At 36.6% G+C, this 23,466-nt stretch overlaps 1 protein-coding gene and 1 long non-coding RNA gene across 6 annotated transcripts; one reads left to right on the top strand and one right to left on the bottom strand.

The window, feature by feature from the left end:
* The first annotated feature begins 4,675 nt into the window (after window positions 1-4,675).
* On the top strand, window positions 4,676-14,330 carry LOC107959563 (vesicle transport protein GOT1). 5 transcript variants are annotated; one of them, XM_016895640.2, is made up of 7 exons: window positions 4,676-4,790; window positions 4,926-4,982; window positions 6,134-6,225; window positions 6,332-6,412; window positions 6,522-6,619; window positions 6,711-6,792; window positions 13,394-14,330. In XM_016895640.2, the coding sequence occupies exons 2-7, from the start codon at window positions 4,952-4,954 to the stop codon at window positions 13,430-13,432; spliced, it is 423 nt and encodes a 140-aa protein (XP_016751129.2). In that variant the 5' UTR covers window positions 4,676-4,790; window positions 4,926-4,951; the 3' UTR covers window positions 13,433-14,330. The 5 variants fall into 5 exon arrangements, with proteins under 5 accessions (XP_016751129.2, XP_040968030.1, XP_016751127.2 ...); XM_041112096.1 differs by lacking the exon at window positions 13,394-14,330 and adding an exon at window positions 12,090-12,550; XM_016895638.2 differs by lacking the exon at window positions 13,394-14,330 and adding an exon at window positions 7,962-8,760.
* A 1,198-nt stretch (window positions 14,331-15,528) lies between these two features.
* Window positions 15,529-16,361, bottom strand: LOC107961421 (uncharacterized). Its single transcript, XR_005926422.1, has 3 exons — window positions 16,228-16,361; window positions 15,890-16,115; window positions 15,529-15,604 (listed from the first exon to the last, which is right to left on the bottom strand). It is a non-coding gene; the product is annotated as an uncharacterized lncRNA (long non-coding RNA).
* Between the last annotated feature and the right edge of the window lie 7,105 nt (window positions 16,362-23,466).

The following is a 23,466-nucleotide window of genomic DNA, read 5'->3' as shown; positions in this document are numbered from 1 at the left end:
ACCGACTAACTGTACCAACGGCATAAGCCAAGTCTGGTCTCGTGCAAACCATTGCGTACATCAAACTACCCACGGCTGAAGAGTAAGGAATTTTCTGCATCTCTTCCTTCTCCTTTTCTGTGGAAGGACTATGCTTAACACTCAATCTAAAGTGCATAGCAAATGGAGTATTCACCGCTTTAGCTTTGTCCATACTAAACCTTTGAAGTACTTTCTCAATGTACCTCTCTTGTGATAACCATAATTTCTTGGCCTTTCTATCACGTGTCAGTCTTATGCCAAGAATTTGCTTTGCTGGCCCCAAATCCTTCATTGCAAAGGATTTACTCAACTCTTGTTTCAACTTCTCAATTCTAGAAGCATTCTGACCAACAATAAGCATATCATCAACATAGAGCAAAAGAATAATAAAATCATCACCAGAGAATCTCTTAACAAACACACAATGATCAGAAGTAGTCTTCTTGTAGCCTTGCTCCCCCATAACAGACTCAAACTTCTTGTACCATTGCCTTGGAGCTTGCTTCAAACCATACAAGCTCTTCTTCAATCTGCACACATAGTCCTCTTTCCCTTGTGCAACAAAACCCTCTGGCTGCTCCATGTAAAGCTCTTCTTCCAAGTCACCATGAAGAAAAGCAGTTTTCACATCCATTTGTTCAACCTCTAGGTCATAACAAGCTACCAAACTCAGTATAGTTCTGATAGAGGACATCTTCACAACCGGAGAAAATATTTCTTCAAAATCAACCCCTTTTTTCTGAGTATAACCCTTAACGACCAATCTAGCTTTGTATCGTGGAGATGAAGACTTCTCTTCTTACTTCAACCTGTAAACCCACCGATTATTCAAAGCTCTTTTGCCTTTAGGCAGTTTCACCAATTCAAAAGTATGGTTCTCATGCAAGGATTGAAGTTCGTCTTTCATCGCTTCAACCCACTGATCTTTGCATTCACTCTCCATAGCCTCTTCATAACATTCAGGTTCTCCCCCGTTAGTCAAAAGAACATATTCATCAGGAGAATACCTGACAGAAGATCGTCGATCTCTGGAAGACCTTCGAAGTGGAACTGCTGGTGGAGCTATAGGTGCTTGTTATTGATCATTCACAACATCATCCATGGGAGTATCAAAGTCACCTATAGTCTGATGGTCACCACTAACATCACCATGCACATCATCCTGGATAGGATCTGGTGAAGAGTCTAGGGGAACCGGATTCACATCGATCAAGTCACCACTACCTTGTGAATCCACTTTCTCCGTCTTATCAATGTCATCAATGGTCTGATCCTCAATGAAGACAACATCTCTGCTTCTTACGAGTTTCTTCTGAACTGGATCATAGAGTCTATAACCAAACTCACCATCTAGACCATAACCAATAAAAATACATTGTCGAGCCTTGGCATCCAACTTGGATCTTTCATCCTTTGGAACATGAACAAATGCTTTACAACCGAACACACGTAGGTGATCATATGACACGTCTTTACCAAACCAAACTCTATCTGGCACATCACCTTTCAAAGGAACACTAGGAGACAGATTTATCACATGTGTCACTGTATTCAAAGCTTCAGCCCAAAACGATCTTGGTAACTTTGCATCTGACAACAAACATCTGACTCTCTCAATCAATGTTCGGTTCATTCTTTCAGCTAACCCATTTAACTGTGGAGTCTTTGGTGGTGTTCTCTGATGTCTGATTCCCTGTCGCAGACAATACTCATGAAACGACCCTGTGTACTCGCCACCATTATCAGTACGAATGCACTTCAACTTCTTCCCAGTTTCCCTTTCAACTGATGCTTGAAACTGTTTAAACACCTCAAAGACTTGATTTTTAGACTTCAAAGTGTAAACCCATAGCTTTCTTGAACAATCATCAATGAAAGTCACAAAGTAAAGTGCACCACCATGTGATCTTACTTTTATCGGACCACAAACATCTGAATGGACCAACTCTAGCAACTCTGATTTCCTATGAGGAGGATGGCTTCTAAATGAAACTCTTTTCTGCTTTCCTGCTAGACAATGAGCACAATTCTTCAGTGTAGCATTCTTTAAACCCGAAAGTTGATTCTTCTTCGCTAAACAGCTAAGCCCCTTCTCACTCATGTGACTGAGTCGTTTATGCCACAACTCAGTTGAGTTGTCATTCAGTGTCACATTCACCGTCTCTCGAGAAGTCAAAGCTTGCATCAAGTACAAATTTGAGCTCTTCTTTCCTCGAGCCACAACCAAGGAGCCTTTAGTCAGCTTCCACTGCCCTTCACTGAAAGTGTTACAGAATCCCTCATCATCAAGTTTTCCTGCAGAAATCAAATTCAAACGGACATCCGGTGCATGTCTGACATCCTTGAGAGTTAACTTTGTTCCATTGTTACTTACCAAGCTAACATCTCCCATACCAATAACCGAAACCAAACCATCATTACCCATCTTCAATACCCCAAAATCACCAGGAGTATAAGATGTGAAGAATTCCTTCCTCGACGTGACATGAAGTGATGCACCAGTATCAATCACCCAACTAGTCTCGTCGCATGCTAGGTTGACCAAATTCTGATCACAAATAACTAACAAATCTTCACGAGTAACAGTAGTAACACGCTCGGATTTTTCATCGTCATTCCGGTCGTGTTTATCACCACCACTTTTGTTCTCTTTCTTCCACTTGAAGCAATATTTCTTGATATGACCTTTCTTACCACAATGATGACACTCAAGATTCTTGTATCTCGATCTTGACTTGCTTCGGCTTTTATCTCTACCCTTTCCATCTTTGTCTCTGTTTCTCCCCCTGTTCTCGATAACCAACACCTCGGACTGTGATGTAGAACCCTGAGATCTTCTTCTAACCTCTTCATTCAACACACCACTCTTAGCCAAATCCAAAGTAATAATACCCTGTGGGGCAGAATTAATGAGTGAGACTCGAAAGGTCTCCCAAGAGTCTGGTAGAGTAGCAAGCAACCAAAGTCCTAAAATCTCGTCATCAAATTTGACACCCATACCAAGCAACTGATTCATCATACTCTGAAATTCACTAACATGGTCAGCTATAGACATTCCTTCTTTATATTTCAGCGCCATCATTTTCTTCAGCAAAAATAACTTGTTATTGCCCGACCTCGAAGCATACAAGCTTTCAAGCTTCTCCCACAATGTTCGAGCATGTGTCTACTGATCAATGTGATTGTAAACATTTTCTTCAACAAATTGCCGAATAAAGCCACACACTTGTTGATGCTCAAATTCCCATTCTTCATCACTTTTCGAATCGGGTTTTTGAGTAGTAAAGACCGGAAGATGCAAAGCCTTCACAAACAACAAGTCCTTCATTTTATTCCGCCAAAGTTGATAATTTGTGCCATTCAACATAATCATCTTGCTCGTATTAATTTCCATAATTATCTGACACAATAACCAAGCTCTGGTACCAGTTTGTTGGGAAGAAACCGAACAACCGAAACAAAGCGAAAGCACAACCGGTGTTCTTTCTCTCCTTATAACTCCTGTAAAAATTATGGCAAGCACAATAGCACAAGATATGTTCTCTAGCAACCTTAATCAACCACAAATCAACTAATGCAACCACAACAAAAATAAATAGAGACACCGATATTTTTACGTGGAAAACCCCTTTAAATCAAGGGTAAAAACCACGGGACTTTAGAGTCCGATAAAGAGCTCCACTATCATCAAATGTTCAACTACAAGATCACAATATCAAGCCTACAACAAGCATTCAACTCCGACAAGGCTAACAACATGTAATCTTTAGCAAAAGAGAGAAAAATGAGAGAACATCACCAAAAACGTAGCTGCTGAAAATGGGTATTTCCGACGCTACAAGACTCGGATGAAAAATCCGACCGTACAAAGTCAAGAACACCTTATCACCTAGCTGCTGTCCAAAAATCAGCTCAATCGAACCACGGATGAACCTTCGATCGAAGAGTTGATCACTGCTGCACCAAACTTGAAAAACTGAAATTTTCTTCTCTCTTTCTCTCTGTTTTAATTTGAGATTTTTTTTTTTGGCTCTACTAAAATTTCTGCCCAACACCCGTTTAAAAACCCCAAAATGGTTTTTGACAAAACCAAAAGAGAAAGACAAAACATTATGGCAGAAACTATGGGTTTCCCACATAGTGGGACCCATACCCAACATTTATTACATCCAACTTTTTAAAACTCGATATTTTTACAATATGTAGTCTTCCCACCCGAATCCTCCATACAAAATATTGAAATTTGCAGTTTATAAAGGAAGAAGAAGAAGGGAAATAAAGAAATAAAAGGATGTAAAAAGTTAAAAGAAAATAAATTAAAAAAGAATTAAATTACTCCAAAAAAGAAGGGGTTAGCTGTGTAATTTGACCTAATACTTTTTTTTTTTTTGAAATGATGATATGAGATGCCACCTCAGTTTGTCGTGGCGCCATTAACATTAATTGATGAAAATATAACAAATCAGTAAGGTTTATTGTAACTTTTCAAAGTTTAATGATAAAATCGTAATTTAAACTATAGATAGGTGATTAAATGTGGAATTTACACTTTTCTTAGATTGATTTGATTGGGCAGTCGACGTGTGTTAAGTTAGCACATTAAGGAATCAACTTAGCTTATTAATTAGTATACATTTTTGTTTATTATTTATCCCAAAAGTCTCTTAAATTTCCCGACAATACAAAGAAATCTTTCTCGAGTTCTCTTATCTCTAATAATTTCGTCATACATACTCCTGGTCCTGGCTCTTCTTTCCCTCTTTGATTAGGTACGCGAAATGGAACCTATTTTATTTTTTTCGCCTTTCACTCTACTCTTTTAGATTTGTATTAATTGTTAGATTCTCTTTTCTCTTCAGCACACTCTAACTTTGATTCATTCAACTTTCTTTTTCTCTGTTAAGGTTCAGGAATCTCAATAATCAGCCCAATGGCTTCCTTTGAAATGAACGACCTAAAGAGTGAGCTCTTTTCTTTTCCTTGTTGTTGTTGATTTAATTTGTGCTTTCTTTGCTTCTTTTCATTCGGTTAACGCATCTCTGAATCTTTAATCTGTTATTTTATTTACACTTCTGTTGATTTTGGTACTTGAAATACGGTTCAACGTGCCATTCCTAAAAGTTTTAGTGAGATATGGATTTGCTTCTTCTAGTTACTCTGTAGGTTTTTATTGTTTTTATGACTGCTTTCGAGATAGGAATGTGTTCAAATCCTCATTCTATTTTACGTCGAGTCAATTAGCGAATAATTTGAAGTTTGAAGTGCTAATCTATTTCGAAGTTTCGAATATGTTTGATGAAGTCTAGCGTGAGCTTTGTGCGTACGTTTTCATAAGCCATCTTTTCAAATTGCCTTAAAAGAAGCATTAATGGTGATTCTATGATATTGATGCTAGCCAAAAATCAAATTAAAACCTTGTAGTGGATCACTGCTTACCAAATTTGATTTAATTATACGGTAAAATATTTTTAATTAATATGTATCGTTTCAGCTATGTTTTAGTCTTCTCATTCTTCGAAGTTCAAATGCATTAGACAGTTTGTAGGACGCAGTTCTAATTGTTAACCTTATCATGTATTTATTTATTCTCGGTGACGTATGTGCAATGTGCTTAATTGACAGTGCATATTGTTCAAGACACAAAGTGGTAGACCCTCTTGCATTTGGATTTTCTGTGGAAAATGCTAATCGAAAACAGTTTAGTATTATGGAATTTTCATAGGAGTACTTCAAAATGATAACATTACTTTTATATAGTACATGAGATGATTTGGTGAAAAGTAAGAACCTTACCAATGCCTAAGCTGTATGGCATATAGATTATTTAGTTAATTCTGGATTTTTGTAGAATCTAATCTTTTAGTTTAAAGCTAAACGTGTTTGCTGATAAAATTGTATGCTCAATTACATGGATTCTTGAGATTGAAAATGCTTGGAGGCAAGTAGGAGACCTTTGGTACTCTAGCATTTGATTCACATTGACTTGGCAATTGGAGACATATGGCTTTGTTTGTGATCAATATATCTGGGAAAAAGGCAAAGTGACAACTTCTGTTTTTATTTTCATGCTGTTAACTTTCATACATATTAATTCTAGAATTATGAAAAACAGAAATTGGGCTAGGATTAACCGGATTTGGCATATTTTTTTCATTTCTCGGAATTATCTTCTTTTTCGACAAGGGATTTCTTGCCATGGGAAATGTAAGCTAAATTTTATTACATTCTGTCCTTTTTGCACAACTCTTTTCTATTTCCCCCTTAAATCATACTTGACTAAAACTGCCTTCTTTCCTTTTCTGTTAACCAGATCCTTTTCATATCAGGAGTGGCCTTGACTATTGGTCTGAAGTCTACCATGCAATTTTTCATGAAACGTCAAAATTTTAAGGTTTGATTTATCCTCTCCCTCTCTCTTTGTCTCACACATAAGCACATCAACACACACAATTGTGTGTTCATCTCTTGTTTTCATTACAATTAATTGCTATTGAATGCAGGGAACAATCTCGTTTGGTGTTGGCTTCTTTTTTCTTGTCATTGGATGGCCTATCATTGGCATGGTATTGGAGGCATATGGGTTTATTGTGCTCTTTAGGTTTGAATTTTTCATTCCCTTGATTTAATAAAAATGCTTGGCTTCTATTAATTTTGCTCTTCTCATTTGGCATTCAAAATTTCTTTTGCAGTGGTTTTTGGCCAACACTGGCAGTGTTTTTGCAGAGGATACCTATTGTTGGTTGGTTGTTCCAGCAACGATATATTAGATCGGTACGTTTTGTTTCTAAGTTAAGTACTTTTGTTTTTAACTTGTAAACTTCTGCTGGACATGCATGCTTGTGAAATATTATTTTGTTAGTTCTTGGTTGGTTGTTTACTTGATTAAATCAGTTTTAATTTTTAGCAGCTTCCTAGAATAGCCCTAAAATTTGAAATATGAGCAATAATCTTTAGTGATCTCAGAGTATGAAAGAAAGCCAAAAAGTAATCTAAAACTAAGTTCGTATTGAATATTTTTGACTAGCTGAAAGAAGTTAGGTCTGAAGCCATTTTATTCTGCATTCAACATGTCAGCAACTGAATCAACATCCATTCTTCTTGCTGCAAGTAGCGGGTAAATAGCTATCTATTTCAGTGCGACTGAGATTGGTATATTAGAAAGAACCAGAGCTTGATATTAGATTGTTTAAGTTACTAACTTCATTAAGTGGAATCTTTGTTTGTGATGGTTTGTTCATTTATTGAGATCCTTTTATCCTACCTTCCAAGGGAACTAATATAAACCTTTTGTCCCATCTCTCCCTTTTTCTCTCATGTTATTAGAGGGAATATCTTCACAATATTGCCAAGTGCAAATTTAGGTGTCCAGGTCAAGTGTGTTAAGGCAATGATGACTTAGAAGAAGTGATTGTCATACCTGCCCTTGCAGCTCAAGCGATACAAAAAGTGCTTGTGCCAAACACTTAACTGACTTAATTTTTGTGGAATCTTTTATTCAGCAAATGTCAGTCCACCAAGTTATCAAATCATCAGCTGTCCTTGGGTCCATCTTCTAACAAAAGTTTACCTCAATAATGAGTGAAAGAACTTTAATGGATGGACCATCTTCTTAATTGATTATAAATATTAATGAAAAATATCAATATTTTCATTTGTTTCAAAAACCATCGTTTCCCCTTGACTGTGTCATTTAGCTCAAGTCTATGACCCCTCAACTTCTAGAATCAGTTCCTTGCTTCATGAGTTAGAGCATAACGATGTGTCAGTCTCAACAATTTTATTGTTGTCCTATCTTGACAAGGCATTGACCAAGAATAATATAGGAATAACGTCTTGTTGTAATAAAAATCTCATAATTACAACTTATGATTATTTACTTTTTGTAAAGATTATTTATTCCGTGATTTTATTAATATTGAATATGTATGCAAATCTTGTAGGTAAAGAATCTGCCTATGACAGTGACACCTACTATGACATGTATGATGTATCACATAGTTCAGTCACTCTTAGAGCACATGTTACTAATTCAAAGGAATCTGCCAGTCCAGCATCTGGTTTTAATTTCAGAAGTATAGATCTTAAGCATACAAAGAGCTTGTAGGCACTGAATGGTGTATGGCCATGTGGATATAGACTAACATAGCTTTGGTCTGGTCTGGGGCGAGCTGAAGATTGTACCTTATTACCACTATTCATGTTATGCTCATGCTAATTGCGTGATTATCTGAGGTGCATGATGACTAAAATGTCAATTTAACTGGCATTGACTTGAAATCCTAGGGACGGAAAACAATTATCAGTTTTTTCACATTGTATGCAAGAAAGATACATTTTCTTTAAGACAATGTGATACGAGTCACAAAAGCCCAAATTCTTGAAGGCGAGGCCCAATAAGCAAATTCCCAGCCCAATCAAGAAATCCATCCATACTTAGTTGAAAATCAGGCCAAATTGTCAAAGTGGCCCAAGTTGTAAAGTTTTATTTTTATTTTTATTTATTTATTTATTTATTTACTTAGTTTAAATTTTTATGTCAATATTCAGTCCAAGAGTCCCAGATAAAATGACCTTTGACCGAATTTCTATATTAAAATAATTAGGAGTTTTTTTTATTTTAGTTTTCTAATTAGATTAGGACTAGTTATAAGGCCTATTTAAAGGCATGGCTGTCCACCTTGTTAAACACTTATCATTATTATTAAAATTTCAGATTTGTTGAGAGCAGAATTTTCTTTGAGTTTTCTCCAAGATTTTTCTCTTGAGTTTTCTTTAGAAGTTGTTTTAACAATCTTGTGATTGTGGGAGCCATCTTCAACCTTCTTCTTGCCATTGATATTCTTTGGAGGGGAGATTAGAGCCGTTTGAAGGGAGTTGTGAGATCTTTCGAGATTTCAAGGCTTCTTAGGACTTATCTTTTAATTTCTTACTGTCAATTCTTTCTTTATTTCTACTTGTGCTGAATCATTATCTAATCTATTTTCTGTTCTTATTGTGTTTTCAGCCTTTTTCTATCTTAAGGAATCAGCCCAAAAATTCCCAATTTCTAGGGTTTTTCCATACTCTTTTTGGGTGAAATTAGATTGTCGAAATTTGGGAAAAACTATCTTGGTGTTCAATTGGGCAGAATCACAATCTCCTTGAGGGTTTCAAGAACCCTAACACTTATTTCTATTCTCAATTTGATTTTTTGCTGATTTGGGGATTTTATTTCAGATCTGAAAATTCAAAAATCTAATCTTTTAATTTTCTGTTTCGTTTCAGATCTAATTGTTTAGGGTTTTCGTAGGAGTTTCTCGTGACTTGACAACTCGATCTTGGTCCGCGCGCAACCCCGTATCATTTGGTATCAGATTTTGGGCGTTTTGGGTGTTCTTGGTTGATTTCTAAACTGATCTCTATTTTTTAAAGCATAAACGGCAGTTTTACCCAGAAAAATTGTTTAAAAAATTCATTTGAGTGGGTAAACGTTGTCCGATTGATCTGAAATTTTACATACATATTTTTGGCACTGTGATTGAATACAAAAAAATTATTCCCGCAAAAAAATCAGTCAAAAAAGTCAAAAAAATCAAAAAATACGAAATTCAATAAAAATTTAAAAAAAGATTTAGCGGGTTGAATTTGGTGCCCAAAATTTCCAGATAAAAAATTCAATATATAAGGACACTCCAGATTTAATTTCGTGATTTTTGGAGATCGGGAACACCTCGAACGAAGTTGTCAAGTTACTCCGCAGTTTTTCGGGTTTTCTGTTTTCAGCAATTTTTATTGATTCTTAGCTGTAGGTTTTCATTTGTTTCCCTTTATTCTTCCTTTACGTTATCTAACACCTTCTTGTTTCTTGTGTTAGTAGGATTTAAACGTGTGCACAACTTCTTCCTCGGTGCAACACGAATCAATTGATGTCTCGTCAGTTTTTAGCATCCTAGTGCAAATTAGGATTCTTTGGTAGTTTGGTTCACACTCTCTAATTGGTTGATATAAACTCTGATAAAGAACTCACAAGATTGAATTCGACCTCATTGAGAATTTGATTTTTTCTTTTTGAGTGATTAACGGTGAGGTTTGATAACTTTTATTTTTGAGTGTTGAGTGTTTTGCAGGTTTTAAAAAAAATGTCTACAGGTGATAATACTAGTGACATATTTAAAAAATTTCAACAACAGTTGGACGAACAGGCTGCTGCACTTCGAGCGTTGACTGCTACTATCAATGAGGTGCGGTTGAATCAAGAGCCTCAATATCGAGATCAAATTAAAGACGATGTGGATAACCAGCCTCCTGCTCATAGGCGCGCTCCTCGGCGTGTCCCTAGAACTGATTATGATCTTCATGATCATGGACAACCCTCTTTGGCAAAACCAAAGAGCGAGCAGCAACGAGAACATCTCTTTCATACTCACTGCCATGTACAAGGTAAGCTTTGTAGAGTTATTATTGATGGTGAAAGTTGCTCGAACGTAGCCAGCACGACGATGGTGGAAAAGCTTTGCTTAACCACTACCAAGCATCCACGACCTTATCAACTACAAGGGCTTAGCAACGAAAGCCAATTTAAGGTCACTCAACAAGTGCGCATCGCCTTTTCTATCGGTAAATATCAAGACGAAGTCGTGTGCGACGTAGTACCTATTCAAGCCTGCCATTTATTGCTAAGAGAACCATGGCAACTGGATCGAAAAGTCACTCACGATGGTCGTACCAATAGGTATTCTTTCAAGCATCAAGGAAAGAAACTTACCTTAGTGCCGCTCACTCCGGAACAAGTCCATGAGGACCAAATCAAACTGAGAAATTCTGTTAAAACAAGTGAGGAAAAAGAAAAAGAGAATGAAAAAGAGCAAAAAGAGATTGCGAGTGAAAATGAATGTGAAACAGAAAAGAAATTTGAAAAAGAAGTTGAAGAAAGAAGAGAAAATGAGTTAGAAAAAGAAACAAAAGAAAAAGACGAGGAAAGGCTAGTGAGGAATGTTTCCACTAACCAAGATATGAATTTTTCTTGTGTTGCTAATTTTCAGGTTCCTGAAAGATCGAAAGATAACTTTCAACTTCAATACCTCTCAAATGAAAGACGCTTTCATACGATCAACTTAGGCAAATATGAAATCAAACTACATGATCCCGAAGGTAAGCGAGGTAAGGAAATTTTAGAAACCGAGTCCATTGCAGATTTGAAAATTATTGATAAAACTTTTGGTGACTTAGTTCTTAAAAGATCCCCTCATTTTGATCCGATTAATTGTTACTCTTCGATTGTGGTTGATAAAGTCATTACGAAAAGAAGCGTGATTTGTTATTCTCTTGATTTACCTTGTGTAAAATCCTCGAATTTGTCCAAATCTGTTTTGGAGAATAAGGTAACGAAATTTTCCAAATTTGTTTTCAATTTATATCCGTGCCTTAAACAGTTTATGTGGTTGTATATGAAGTTTGAGTTCCATTTGACAAAGGTTAACTCAACAACGGAGATTCGACTACACTATGCCCCCGATGAGCGAAGGTTTGTTTTAAATGAAAAAGGTAAAATCGACCCTTATTCTTCTGCTTATCGAGGTAAGATGCTTGAAACCTTTGAAACACTTTTGTACTCCTCGGATAGTGATAAAGATCGTGTTGATGAACACTTAGATCGAAACGTGCTTGACTGTCCTATTTTATTTATTGATGATCTATCTGTTTTGATGGTTGATAAAAAGATTCTTGTTTTTGATAATGCATGTGTGAGTGAATCTATAGACCGTCGATTAATGCATGGTATGATTATGCAACTCTGTGAACCATGTGAATCTTTTCAAATACCTACTTGTGACGATTATGTTTACCATTTGATTTATTACTCGCAATTTATTCATGGTTTGTGGGAACAATGTGAGACGACTGAATGCCTTAAAACATGTCCATCTTTGTTTCAAATATTTGACGAGGCAGTGGTGAGTAAATTAGATTGTTTGCATGGTAATCTGAATCTGTCCATTCACATGCGTTATACCTGTTCTGTTATGCTTATGATTGGACTACAAGCTTGTTTCCGTTGCTATTTACTATCTCATGGCTATTCTTTTCAGTGGACTCAATTGCCATTAGTCCCGTTCGATAGAGGAAAGTCGAGTTCATTTGATTTTTTAGATTCGAGGACGAATCTTTTTGAGGAAGGGGGGAATGATACGAGTCACAAAAGCCCAAATTCTTGAAGGCGAGGCCCAATAAGCAAATTCCCAGCCCAATCAAGAAATCCATCCATACTTAGTTGAAAATCAGGCCAAATTGTCAAAGTGGCCCAAGTTGTAAAGTTTTATTTTTATTTTTATTTATTTATTTATTTATTTACTTAGTTTAAATTTTATGTCAATATTCAGTCCAAGAGTCCCAGATAAAATGACCTTTGACCGAATTTCCATATTAAAATAATTAGGAGTTTTTTTATTTTAGTTTTCTAATTAGATTAGGACTAGTTATAAGGCCTATTTAAAGGCATGGCTGTCCACCTTGTTAAACACTTATCATTATTATTAAAATTTCAGATTTGTTGAGAGCAGAATTTTCTTTGAGTTTTCTCCAAGATTTTTCTCTTGAGTTTTCTTTAGAAGTTGTTTTAACAATCTTGTGATTGTGGGAGCCATCTTCAACATTCTTCTTGCCATTGATATTCTTTGGAGGGGAGATTAGAGCCGTTTGAAGGGAGTTGTGAGATCTTTCGAGATTTCAAGGCTTCTTAGGACTTATCTTTTAATTTCTTACTGTCAATTCTTTCTTTATTTCTACTTGTGCTGAATCATTATCTAATCTATTTTCTGTTCTTATTGTGTTTTCAGCCTTTTTCTATCTTAAGGAATCAGCCCAAAAATCCCCAATTTCTAGGGTTTTTCTATACTCTTTTTGGGTGAAATTAGATTGTCGAAATTTGGGGAAAACTATCTTGGTGTTCAATTGGGCAGAATCACAATCTCCTTGAGGGTTTCAAGAACCCTAACACTTATTTCTATTCTCAATTTGATTCTTTGCTGATTTGGGGATTTTATTTCAGATCTGAAAATTTAAAAATCTAATCTTTTAATTTTCTGTTTCGTTTCAGATCTAATTGTTTAGGGTTTTCGTAGGAGTTTCTCGTGACTTGGCAACTCGATCTTGGTCCGCGCGCAACCCCGTATCACAATGGCTCTCTCTATCTCTTTCCTCCCCTTTAGTAGGCTTAATTTTTATTCATGTCAGCTGCTGAAGCAATTGATGGACCACCTTTTATATCTTTCATGTGCAGATCATGTTAACATCATAAAAGTTTATTTTTCATGCGCGCATCAATATTTTGACTTGCTAAAGTTGTTTGAGGAAATTATTGAACTAATTTTGGCCTTCCTTCTTCTTGGTGCAGTTGTTCGACCGATACCGGGGCAGGCGGGTGCCAGTATAACCTCATATGTATAAGAATTTAACACACTCATGGTTAAGAAAAGGTGATAGATGGTTGTTAAATGACTTAAATCTTACTAACTAGGATCCTAAATAAGACACCAATTTCTACAAGTCATAGGATTATCTGATTTTTTTTTCTTTTCCTTCTTTTAAACCAAAGTTCCCTTTCTTTACCATATCTTGCCTCTGTTGTGCAAAGCTCTTTTATTCAATTTGGGCATTTTCTTCCATTTCTTTGAATCCCGAAACCTGCACGTACAGCATTTAGCTAAAACATTTTGAGTAAGAAGAATACAACAGAAGCTTGAATTGCAAAAGCAGTTGACCAAGTCACAACAGGAAGCAAGAGATTTATGTTAAGATATCGAGAGGAATCACTCGAGCAAAGAGATCAGATGGCCAAAATGATGGAAATGATGACAGCTTTGGTCAAAGGAAAAGAACCTATGCAGAACCCTGACACTATAGAGCCTTAGCCAAGAACTAATCATGATCAGGATCCGCTCTATCCCCCAGGATTCACTCCACTTCATGCATATATAATGCAAAGAGAATGTCCTCGAGGAAAACCTGCAAGCTTGGAGCAACGACCCGTACCCCCTGCTCATCTAAGGCAAGGTATATTCGTATCGGACCCCTGAGCTAATCATGCTGATCCCAATGTTCCAGATTTGGATGATCCGGTAAAAATAGCCAGGTTGAAAATGAATGATCATGATGTCCAGGATAAGTATAGGAGCTTGGAAGAAAGGCTCAAGGCGATAGAAGGTGCTGAAACCTTCTCTACACTAAGGGTACGTTTGGTTCGCTGTATTGGATTAGAGGTGTATTGGATTAGAGTTGTATTGGATTAGAGGTGTATTGGATTAGAGGTGTAATAGCAAATCAACTGTTTGGTTGAATGTAATGGAATAGAGGCGTAATAGTAATCTTGTGGTTGGTTGAATGGAATAGAGGTGTAATAGCATAATGGAAAAAACTAAAATGACTAGAATACCCTTACCATAAATTTGTTTTGGTAAATGATTATTGTTATTGTTATTTAAATTTTAATAAGATTATTATTATCAATAATAAATAATTTAATCATATTTAAACATAATTATTATTAGATATATTATAATTAAAATATAGAATTTAATAAAATTCTTAATAATCAATATTCTTATATGAATTTACTCAAATAATAATATATGATACTATAAAATATAAATTAACATAATATTATTAAATATATTATAATTAAAATATATAATTTAATAAAATTCTTAATAATTAATATTCTTATATGAATTTACTCAAATCATAATATATGATACTATAAAAGATAATTTGAAATAATTAATATTAAATATATTTTAATTAAAATATATGATTTAATAAAATTTAAAATAATTATAACTAATAAATTATCTTATATGAATTTGTATAATTTAAAATAATTATTATCTTAGTCAAAATATGACTAATTTTCCGAAGCATGGGAAGAGGATTTGTCTAGTAATTTTAAAATTTATCTCAAAAATGCTTAAATTAATAAATTGCAAAAAGAAAAAAGAAAAAATCGAGAGGTATTTGGGTCAGACTCAAGTTATTTCCAAAATGTGTTCGGATGCTTAAATTAATGAATGAAAAATCACATAAGCGATAAAGTGGCAAAACATTTGCATATTATACAGCTTTAAAGAAACTTAGAATACACAACAAATGATGTTTGCATTCTAAAATATGGTAAAAAATATATTGCTTTAACGAAAATACAACAAAACAGATCCCAATACCATGCCCCATGGTTCTAAATTTACCCACTCTTACTTCGACCAAGCGACCGCATCGATTTCAGCTTGTGCACTCCTATATAATTCCAGTCTCTTCGCAAGAGCGGATCGGCGTTCCATGATTGCTGGATCCTCATTCAGTAATGCCGATAATCGTTTTTGCTACGAAAGAAATTTCTCAGAAATCATTCACTGATCATCTGTTTCACCAAAATAAGTAACAGACGGTAAGTTGACTCTTATAAACCTTGAAGAATACTAAACTCAATGTCAAAAGATAGAAAAATAGCAGGCAAATTTTATTTGGTACATGAACAATATAAGCAAAGATGGGAATATACCGGAGTTTCACTCATAGCCTTGTGAACCAGATCCTTCAGAATGGAATGAGTCTGAAAAATGTAACAAATGAAATCAATCCAATTTGAAACATCAGTCTATGACCAACATGATCCCTAGTAAACCGAGACCTTAATAGCAGTTAAAAATTATCAACATTTTTTATGTAAGACAACTAAATAGTAGAGGATAGCAAGAATATTGATACTTGAAAGAAAAAAAATGTGTTTTAAGAATCACAACTGAACTGATGCTGAAAGAAAAAGAAAACCAGATGATCTTGGCATGCCAAATTGAATATGACAGATATAGCATTTTTCTAAAATTTACTTTCATACCGCATCAACAGCAGCCTCAGCTGGACCTCTGATAGTAACTAAAGTAGATTCAATCAAATGACGGTATCCTTGTTCAGGAGCTATTAAATGTGGTTGATAGCCATCAGCTTCAATAATGAGCTTCCTAATATTCTCCATTGATAGTTACCTGTCAAATTGCAACCTTTTCAAAGCAGCAGGAAGTTGGTTGTCGAAAACATTGTAAACCTTATCACCACCAGTACGCCTGTGAACAACATTGAAAGTCAAGACAAAATCTCTAACAAAATTAGCAAAATTGAATGATGTTGAAGACAGGTGTATTAAGGAAGGTAAAACAAACAAGACGTGATACATACACCCCATCCAAATGTTCTCTGAAATTTTGATAAAAAATACGGCAAATCTCCATAATTGTGTACAACTTCCCCTGTATAAGCATCTCAATCATCAGTAATTCCTAAAGAGCTTATAACTAATAATCAACTGCAAGTGGAATAGCCAAAGAATTCCAAACTCCACACACAAGAGCACACTTACACCCGTATCAGCTGCAATAGGCTTTCCAAGGCGACTCAATTCGATTTCAAGTTCAGCAATTGTTTTATTAATAAGGGACTGAATGCCAGGGATTCTAGACTTGATAACAGTTTCCAAATGCTGAGACATTAACCAGTATGAAAAAGATAATACAACTTAAGAAAAGATAGCAGTAAACCCAGTATCATCTTGTCCTTTACAAGAAAGTATAGGATAAAAAGTTCAATATAATGATCAATAAATAGAATTCTACTTCTTTGAGAGAAAATGTTTAGAAATTAGCTAAAATTGCAAGAAAATGTTTAGAAATTAGCTAAAATTGCATAAGAACGGTAAGTATATGTGAATGACGCATATCAAACTCATTGCAGCTTCAATCTAATTTACTATATCAGTCCCCATTCAACCAAATTATCACATGTAAAATCTTTCAAACCATCAATAGATATCAATAGATAATTATCACATAATTATATTTTCAATAAACTGTGTGCCTGCACAGAATCAACTTACCACAAAATTTGGGCAATTACTCTTCAAAACGTCTCAAACAATGTCTCTTCAAGGAGATCAGTTTCATCAATTGTGTCAAAGTTGAACTTCACCTAAAAACAGATGTAGGTTCCCAAGAATAAACACAATAGCAACCTACAACATCTAATTAACCAAATAGAATGCACAAAATGCATACCAGTACTGTATGTTGGACATTATATTTGTTCTTGCAACATTCACAGTTCTCAGAAGGTGTTGGCATGAACTAGCAAATCCCTTGTGTGACCTAAAGGAAACAAGATTACAAAGTGAAAGTAAAAAATTAATGTCCACCTGTCTAGGGGAATCTCAGTAGCATCAAAGAAGCATCAGAGGAAAATTGGTCTAATCAAACTAGCGAATCACCCTCACTTTTGTGTTACATTTGCTCAATAAGATTCGAGTTACAAACTCCAAATTGGAGTCTCATCCACTAGAACAGTCTAAACACAAAAGTTGAAGAAGTGAATGCACTAACAAGGCAGTAACCTTTACCTTTCGAGAGAGCAATCGGTCGAAAGAGTGTTGAAACCCACTACTTGAGAGCAATCGAAAGAGTGTCGACTGGTTGAGAAGGCCAATCGAAAGAGTGACAGAGAAGTTGTAAAGAAAAAGAAAAGAAGGGAGAAGGTAGAAGGAAATCAGTTGAAACTTGAGCAAATGGGCAGAAGGTAGAAGGAATGAAGACAATGGGGAAGGCAATCGGGAGGGTAAAACAGAGAGCAAATCGATAGAGAGCAAATCGGCCGAAAAAGAAAAGAAATGAAACAGGGGGAGCAAGCTTGAAGGAACGGAAGAGGAACACAGGGGATCGGGGAGGGTAAAACAGAGAGGGTTTGCTGAAGCCGTTCCTAATATGGGCAAAAGGGGGGGAATAGAAATCGGTGATTTTCAGCGATTAGGAAAGTAACCGATTACACCCGTATTACCAATACTTTAAACCAAACACGGGATAGAGAGGGATTAGGTAGAGCCCACGGATTAGGGGTGTATTGGCTTAGCCAATACACCAAACCAAACATATTGTAAGTGCCAAAGAGCTTAGTTTGGTGCCCGATCTAGTTCTGCCTCCAAAATTTAAAGCGCCAAATTTTGAAAAATATGATGGAACGAAATGTCCAAAGGCGCATCTTGTCATGTTTTGCCGGAAGATGACTGGTTACATGAATGAAGATAAATTGTTAATATAATATTTCCAAGACAGCTTGGTCGGATCGGCCATTTGATGGGATAATCAACTTAGTAGAGAAATGATCCGGTCATGGAAAGACTTGGCATCAATATTTTGCGAACAATACAAGCATGTATCCGACATGGTGCCTGATCGACTAACTCTGCAGATGATGGAAAAGAAGCCAACAGAGACTTTTAGGCAATACGCGCAAAGATGGAGGGATATCTCGGCTCAAGTAGAGCCCCCATTAACTAAAACTGAAATAACGGTCCTCTTCATCAACACTTTGAAAGCACCATTTTATGATAAGTTGGTAGGAAGTGCCACGAAAGACTTTGCAGATATTGTAATATCCGGGGAACTTATAGAAAATGCCATCAAAAATGGAAGGATGGAAGGTTCCGAGAGCTTGGAAAGGGAAGCACCTGTAAAAAAAAGAGAGGTAGAAGCCCATATGGTGGGAATTGAGAGCCACCACACTCCTAATCCTTACCCAGTCCAACCACGACCTCGATATCACCCACCTCCAAACTTTTATTATCCTCCCCAAAGCCCTTACTATCAATTACCTCCTCCTTACCCCTTCTACGCCACAGATAACCAAAGATCATTTGCCATGTTCCCACGAAATACCATGCCTGCTCAAAACCAACCCAAAAATGAACAAATACTGATAAGATCCAATCTTGAAAAACCCCAGTTCACCCCAATTCTCGTGTCATACGGAGAGCTGTACCTAAAAATGTTGGAAAAACAGTTAATATTCCCATATTATATGGCACCCCTGAAGCCTCCATACACAAAATGGTACGATTCTGACGCCAGTTGCATGTACACACAAAAACCAGGGGTATTCTACAGAAAATTGTCTAGCCTTTAAAAGGAGGGTTCAAGGTCTTATCGATGCAGGTATTTTATGATTTGATGGTGCTGGCAATACGGTTGGAAATTCACTCCCTAACCATATTGAAGGAAACGTGAGCGCGTTGACAAAAGAAGACAGGTGGTGTGCCAAAAGTTGTGTTTCTGAAATAAAGACACCGCTGCAAAAGATTTGGGAGGTAATGGCTGAAAAGGGGTTGTTCTGTCATCCCAACAGAATTTTCAAAAAAGAAAATACAAAATGTTTTTGTGATTTTCATGGGATCAAGGGGCATGTCATCCAGTCTTGTGAAGGATTCAGAAAACTACTTCAAGATATGATGGACAACAAGGAAGTCGAGATTTTTGACAAAATAGAAGAGGCCGATGAAGGAGAAGTATGTATTTTTGATAATCAATCATCAGGTTTCCCTTATAGTGCCGATCAACCATTAGTGATAATTGAAGTACCATATCCTTTCCCTTACAAAGACAACAAGACAGTACCATGGAAATATGATGTCAACATTATCATACCTAAAGGTGAAAAATCCAAAGTCACGACCGAAAATGTTGGCAAAGTAGGACACTTCACCAGCAGCGGGAGGTGTTATTCTAAAGCGGTCGAACCAATGAAGAAGACTAATGACTTGAAGCAGAAATGAAAGGCGTCGATGCATGAGGCCGAGGTAGAAGTTGATACTCCGTCCGAACAAGAAGTTAAAAGGCCTGTGAATGAAGAGGAAGCACATGAATTCTTGAAGTTCATCAAACATAGTGAATATAACGTCGTGGAACAGTTAAGTAAACAACTGGCACGAATTTCGGTATTATCCCTACTGTTGAATTCAGAACCACATTGGAATGCTTTGCTGAAAGTGTTAAATCAAGCTTACGTGGCAAGCAATATAACTGTCGAAAAGCTTGATAGGTGGGTGAATAACCTGAACGCGGATAATTTTATTTCTTTCAGTGATGACGAAATACTGCCAAATGGTAGAAGCTCCGTAAAAGCATTACATATCACAACCCGTTGTAAGGGTTATATAATACCGAATGCACTCATTGATAACGGGTCAGCACTCAATGTCATGCCTTTGGCCATGCTTTCTAGAATTCTAATTGATATATCTTATCTGAGGCCTTATCACTCTACAGTAAGAGCATTCGATGGGACAAGACAAAAAGTCATGGGAAAAATTAAAATTTCTCTAGAAGTGGGCCATATATATATGACATCGAGTTTCAGGTCATGGACATCACGCCTTCGTATAATTGCCTTTTAGGAAGGCCTTGGATCCACTCTGCTGGGGCAATCTCTTCATCTCTCCATCAAAAAGTGAAGTTTATGATGGATGGTCTTTTGGTCACTGTCGTGGGTGAGGAAGACATTGTCGCATCTATCTCTGCTGATACACCATACCTCAAAGTAAGCAAGGATGCAGTAGAATGTTCCTTCCGTTCCTTCAAATTCATTAATGCTACGTTCGTTGCTGAAGGAAATAAAATTTCCATGCTTAAGCTGTCAAGGAATACCAAGATGGGAATTAAGCTGACTGTGAGAAAGGGAGCCCGAACGAAGAAATGGTTGAGAAGATATCAGCAAGGGATAATTAGAGCATTAAAATCAGTACCCTTCAAGGCTCGATGCGGTTTAAGGTTCAAACCGAATATGCGACAAAGAAGAAAACAGTTGCAGAAAGATCGAGAAAGGTGGATTGCAAGAGCCTTAGGTCGAGAATTAGAATGGGAGCCCATAACGTACCCTCCTTTGTCAAAAACATTTACATCTGCAGGAATGATATACCCCGGGCAAGATAATCCACGAAGCACGCTGTTATTGATTGAAAGGGAACTTCAGAATGTTAGTATAGATGTCATTGACAAAAGAGATGATAAAATTAAAGATGTTTCAATGATACGCCCTTGTCTTCTTGGATTCGTTTTGAATAATTGGACTGCTGTGGATCTCCTTGTAGTTTCTAAGTCTTCTCCAGAGTAATGCTCAATGTTAACACTCTACTTTTTGTGTGTTCCTAAGTAATAATAGGGATTCTTTTGTAAGAGCTTATGATTTGCTCTTTATCATTTAAATGAACATTAATGGAGATGCATTTTGTCATGGTCTTTTCATTCTTATTAACTTCATACTTTTTCCCTCTTCTCACAACCTGTCATTGCATATATCTCACATCATGCCATGCTTGTTGGTCCCAATACTTTAATGCCCCTCTATATTTTTCTTTTCCATTCAACTTTCAGGTGCTCGGATATCAACGATATGAACAAACCCGTTACAAATCTTGAAATCGATTTTGAGAAAGCTATTTGTTTAGGAGAGTTTGAAGCTGAGGAAAATGCTAAAGACTATGTCTCGCCTCCTGACTTGCTAAGGATGGTAGAACAAGAAGATAAATAGATTCTACCTTATCAAGAATTTGTTGAGATAGTAAACTTGGGAAATGAAGAAAAGAGGCAAGAAGTAAAGATTGAGACCTGCATTTCAAACAACACTAAACATGATTTGATCGTTTTGCTTCATGAGTACAAAGATGTATTTGCATGGTAGTATCAGGGCATGCCAGGATTGGATGAGGATGTAGTGGTCCATAGACTCCCACTGAAACTAGAATGCAAACCCATTCAACAGAAACTAAGACGAATGAGACCTGAAATACTGTTAAAGATAAAAGAAGAAGTCAAGAAACAATTCGATGCTGACTTCCTTCCTACAAGTCTCCAAGTACCCACAATGGACAGCTAACATAGTCCCAGTATCGAAGAAAGACGCCAAGGTACGAATGTGTGTGGATTATCGCGATTTGAATTGAGCGAGTCCTAAGGATAATTTTCCTTTGCCACACATCGATACATTGGTAGATAATACAGCCAAACATTCATTGTTTTCATTCATGGATGGATTCTCGGGTTATAATCAGATAAAAATGGCTCCTGAAGATATGGAGAAAACTACTTTTGTAACGATGTGGGGAACATTCTGTTATAAGGTGATGTCATTCGGATTAAAGAACGCTGGGGCAACATATCAGGGGTTCATGGTGATGGTGTTTCATGACATGATGTACAAAGAAATAGAAGTCTACGTCGATGATATGATCGCCAAATCCAAGGGGGAAAGAGAGCATATTGGAAACCTCAGGAAGTTGTTCGAAAGACTGAGAAAGTTCCAGCTGAAGCTCAATCCAGCCAAATGTATGTTTGGGGCTACCTCGGGAAAATTGCTAGGCTTCATCGTCAGCAAGAGAGGCATTGAAGTTGATCCAAATATGATAAAAGCCATACAAGATCTACCACCTACGCACATGTAAAAAGAAGTCAAAGGATTTTTAGGGAGGTTGAACTACGTCGCTCGGTTCATTGCTCAACTTACCAACCAATGTGACCCAATTTTTCGACTTATTTGAAAATATAATCCGGGAGAATGGAACGAGGAGTGCCAAGTGGCTTTTGACAAGATAAAATAGTATTTGTCTAGTCCCCCGGTACTAGTACCGCCAACTCTAGGAAGACTGTTAATATTGTATCTGACTGTGTTCGAAAATTCAATGGGTTGCGTACTAGGGCAACATGATGAATCAGGGAAAAGAGAAAAGGCGATTTACTACCTCAGCAAAAAGTTCACAGAGTATGAGGCAAAGTATTCGTCAATTGAAAAATTCTGTTACGCATTGGTTTGGGTAGCTCGAAGACTCAGGCAATATATGTTGTATGATACGACATGGTTAATTTCAAAGCTGGACCCAATAAAATATATAATGGAATCACTTGCACTCTCAGGAAGAATGGCACGGTGGCAGATCCTACTATCGGAGTACGACATTGTCTATGTGAGTCAAAAGTTGATAAAAGGAGGTGCAATAGTTGACTTCTTAGCAACTCGAACAACGGAAGAATATGAGCCATTCAGATTTGATTTTCCAGATGAAGAATTGATGTGCATTACAGAAAAAGAATGCGAGTCATTAAAAGAAAATTCATGGAAAATGAGCTTTGATGGCGCATCAAATGCCTTGGGGCATGGGATTGGGGCAGTTTTGATATCACCAGAAGTGAAGTATTATCCGTTCACTGCCAGCTGAATTTCTTCTGTACCAATAACATAGAGGAGTATGAGGCTTGTATCATGGGACTTTGTGTAGCTATTGAACGAAATGTCGAAATTCTAGAAGTGTACGGAGACTCAGCACTGGTGATTTACCAAATCCGTGGAGATTGGGAAGTGAGGGATTCAAAATTGGTTAAATACAGTGATCTAATGGCGGAACTAATCAAGAAATTTAAAGAAGTAACTTTTAATTACCTCCCACGAGAAGAAAACCAATTAGCTGATGACTAGCCACTTTGGCTTCAATGTTCAAAGCAAATAGAGAAACAGAAATAATACCTCTCCAAATGAGCATATACGAGGTCCCTGCACATTGTTTTAGCATTGACAAAAAGAGCTAGATGGACGGCCATGGTTCCATGA

This window comes from Gossypium hirsutum, chromosome A05, assembly GCF_007990345.1.
Source record: "Gossypium hirsutum isolate 1008001.06 chromosome A05, Gossypium_hirsutum_v2.1, whole genome shotgun sequence".
In the NCBI taxonomy this organism is placed as follows: Eukaryota; Viridiplantae; Streptophyta; class Magnoliopsida; order Malvales; family Malvaceae; genus Gossypium; species Gossypium hirsutum.
This window is presented reverse-complemented; position numbering and strand designations above follow the sequence as displayed.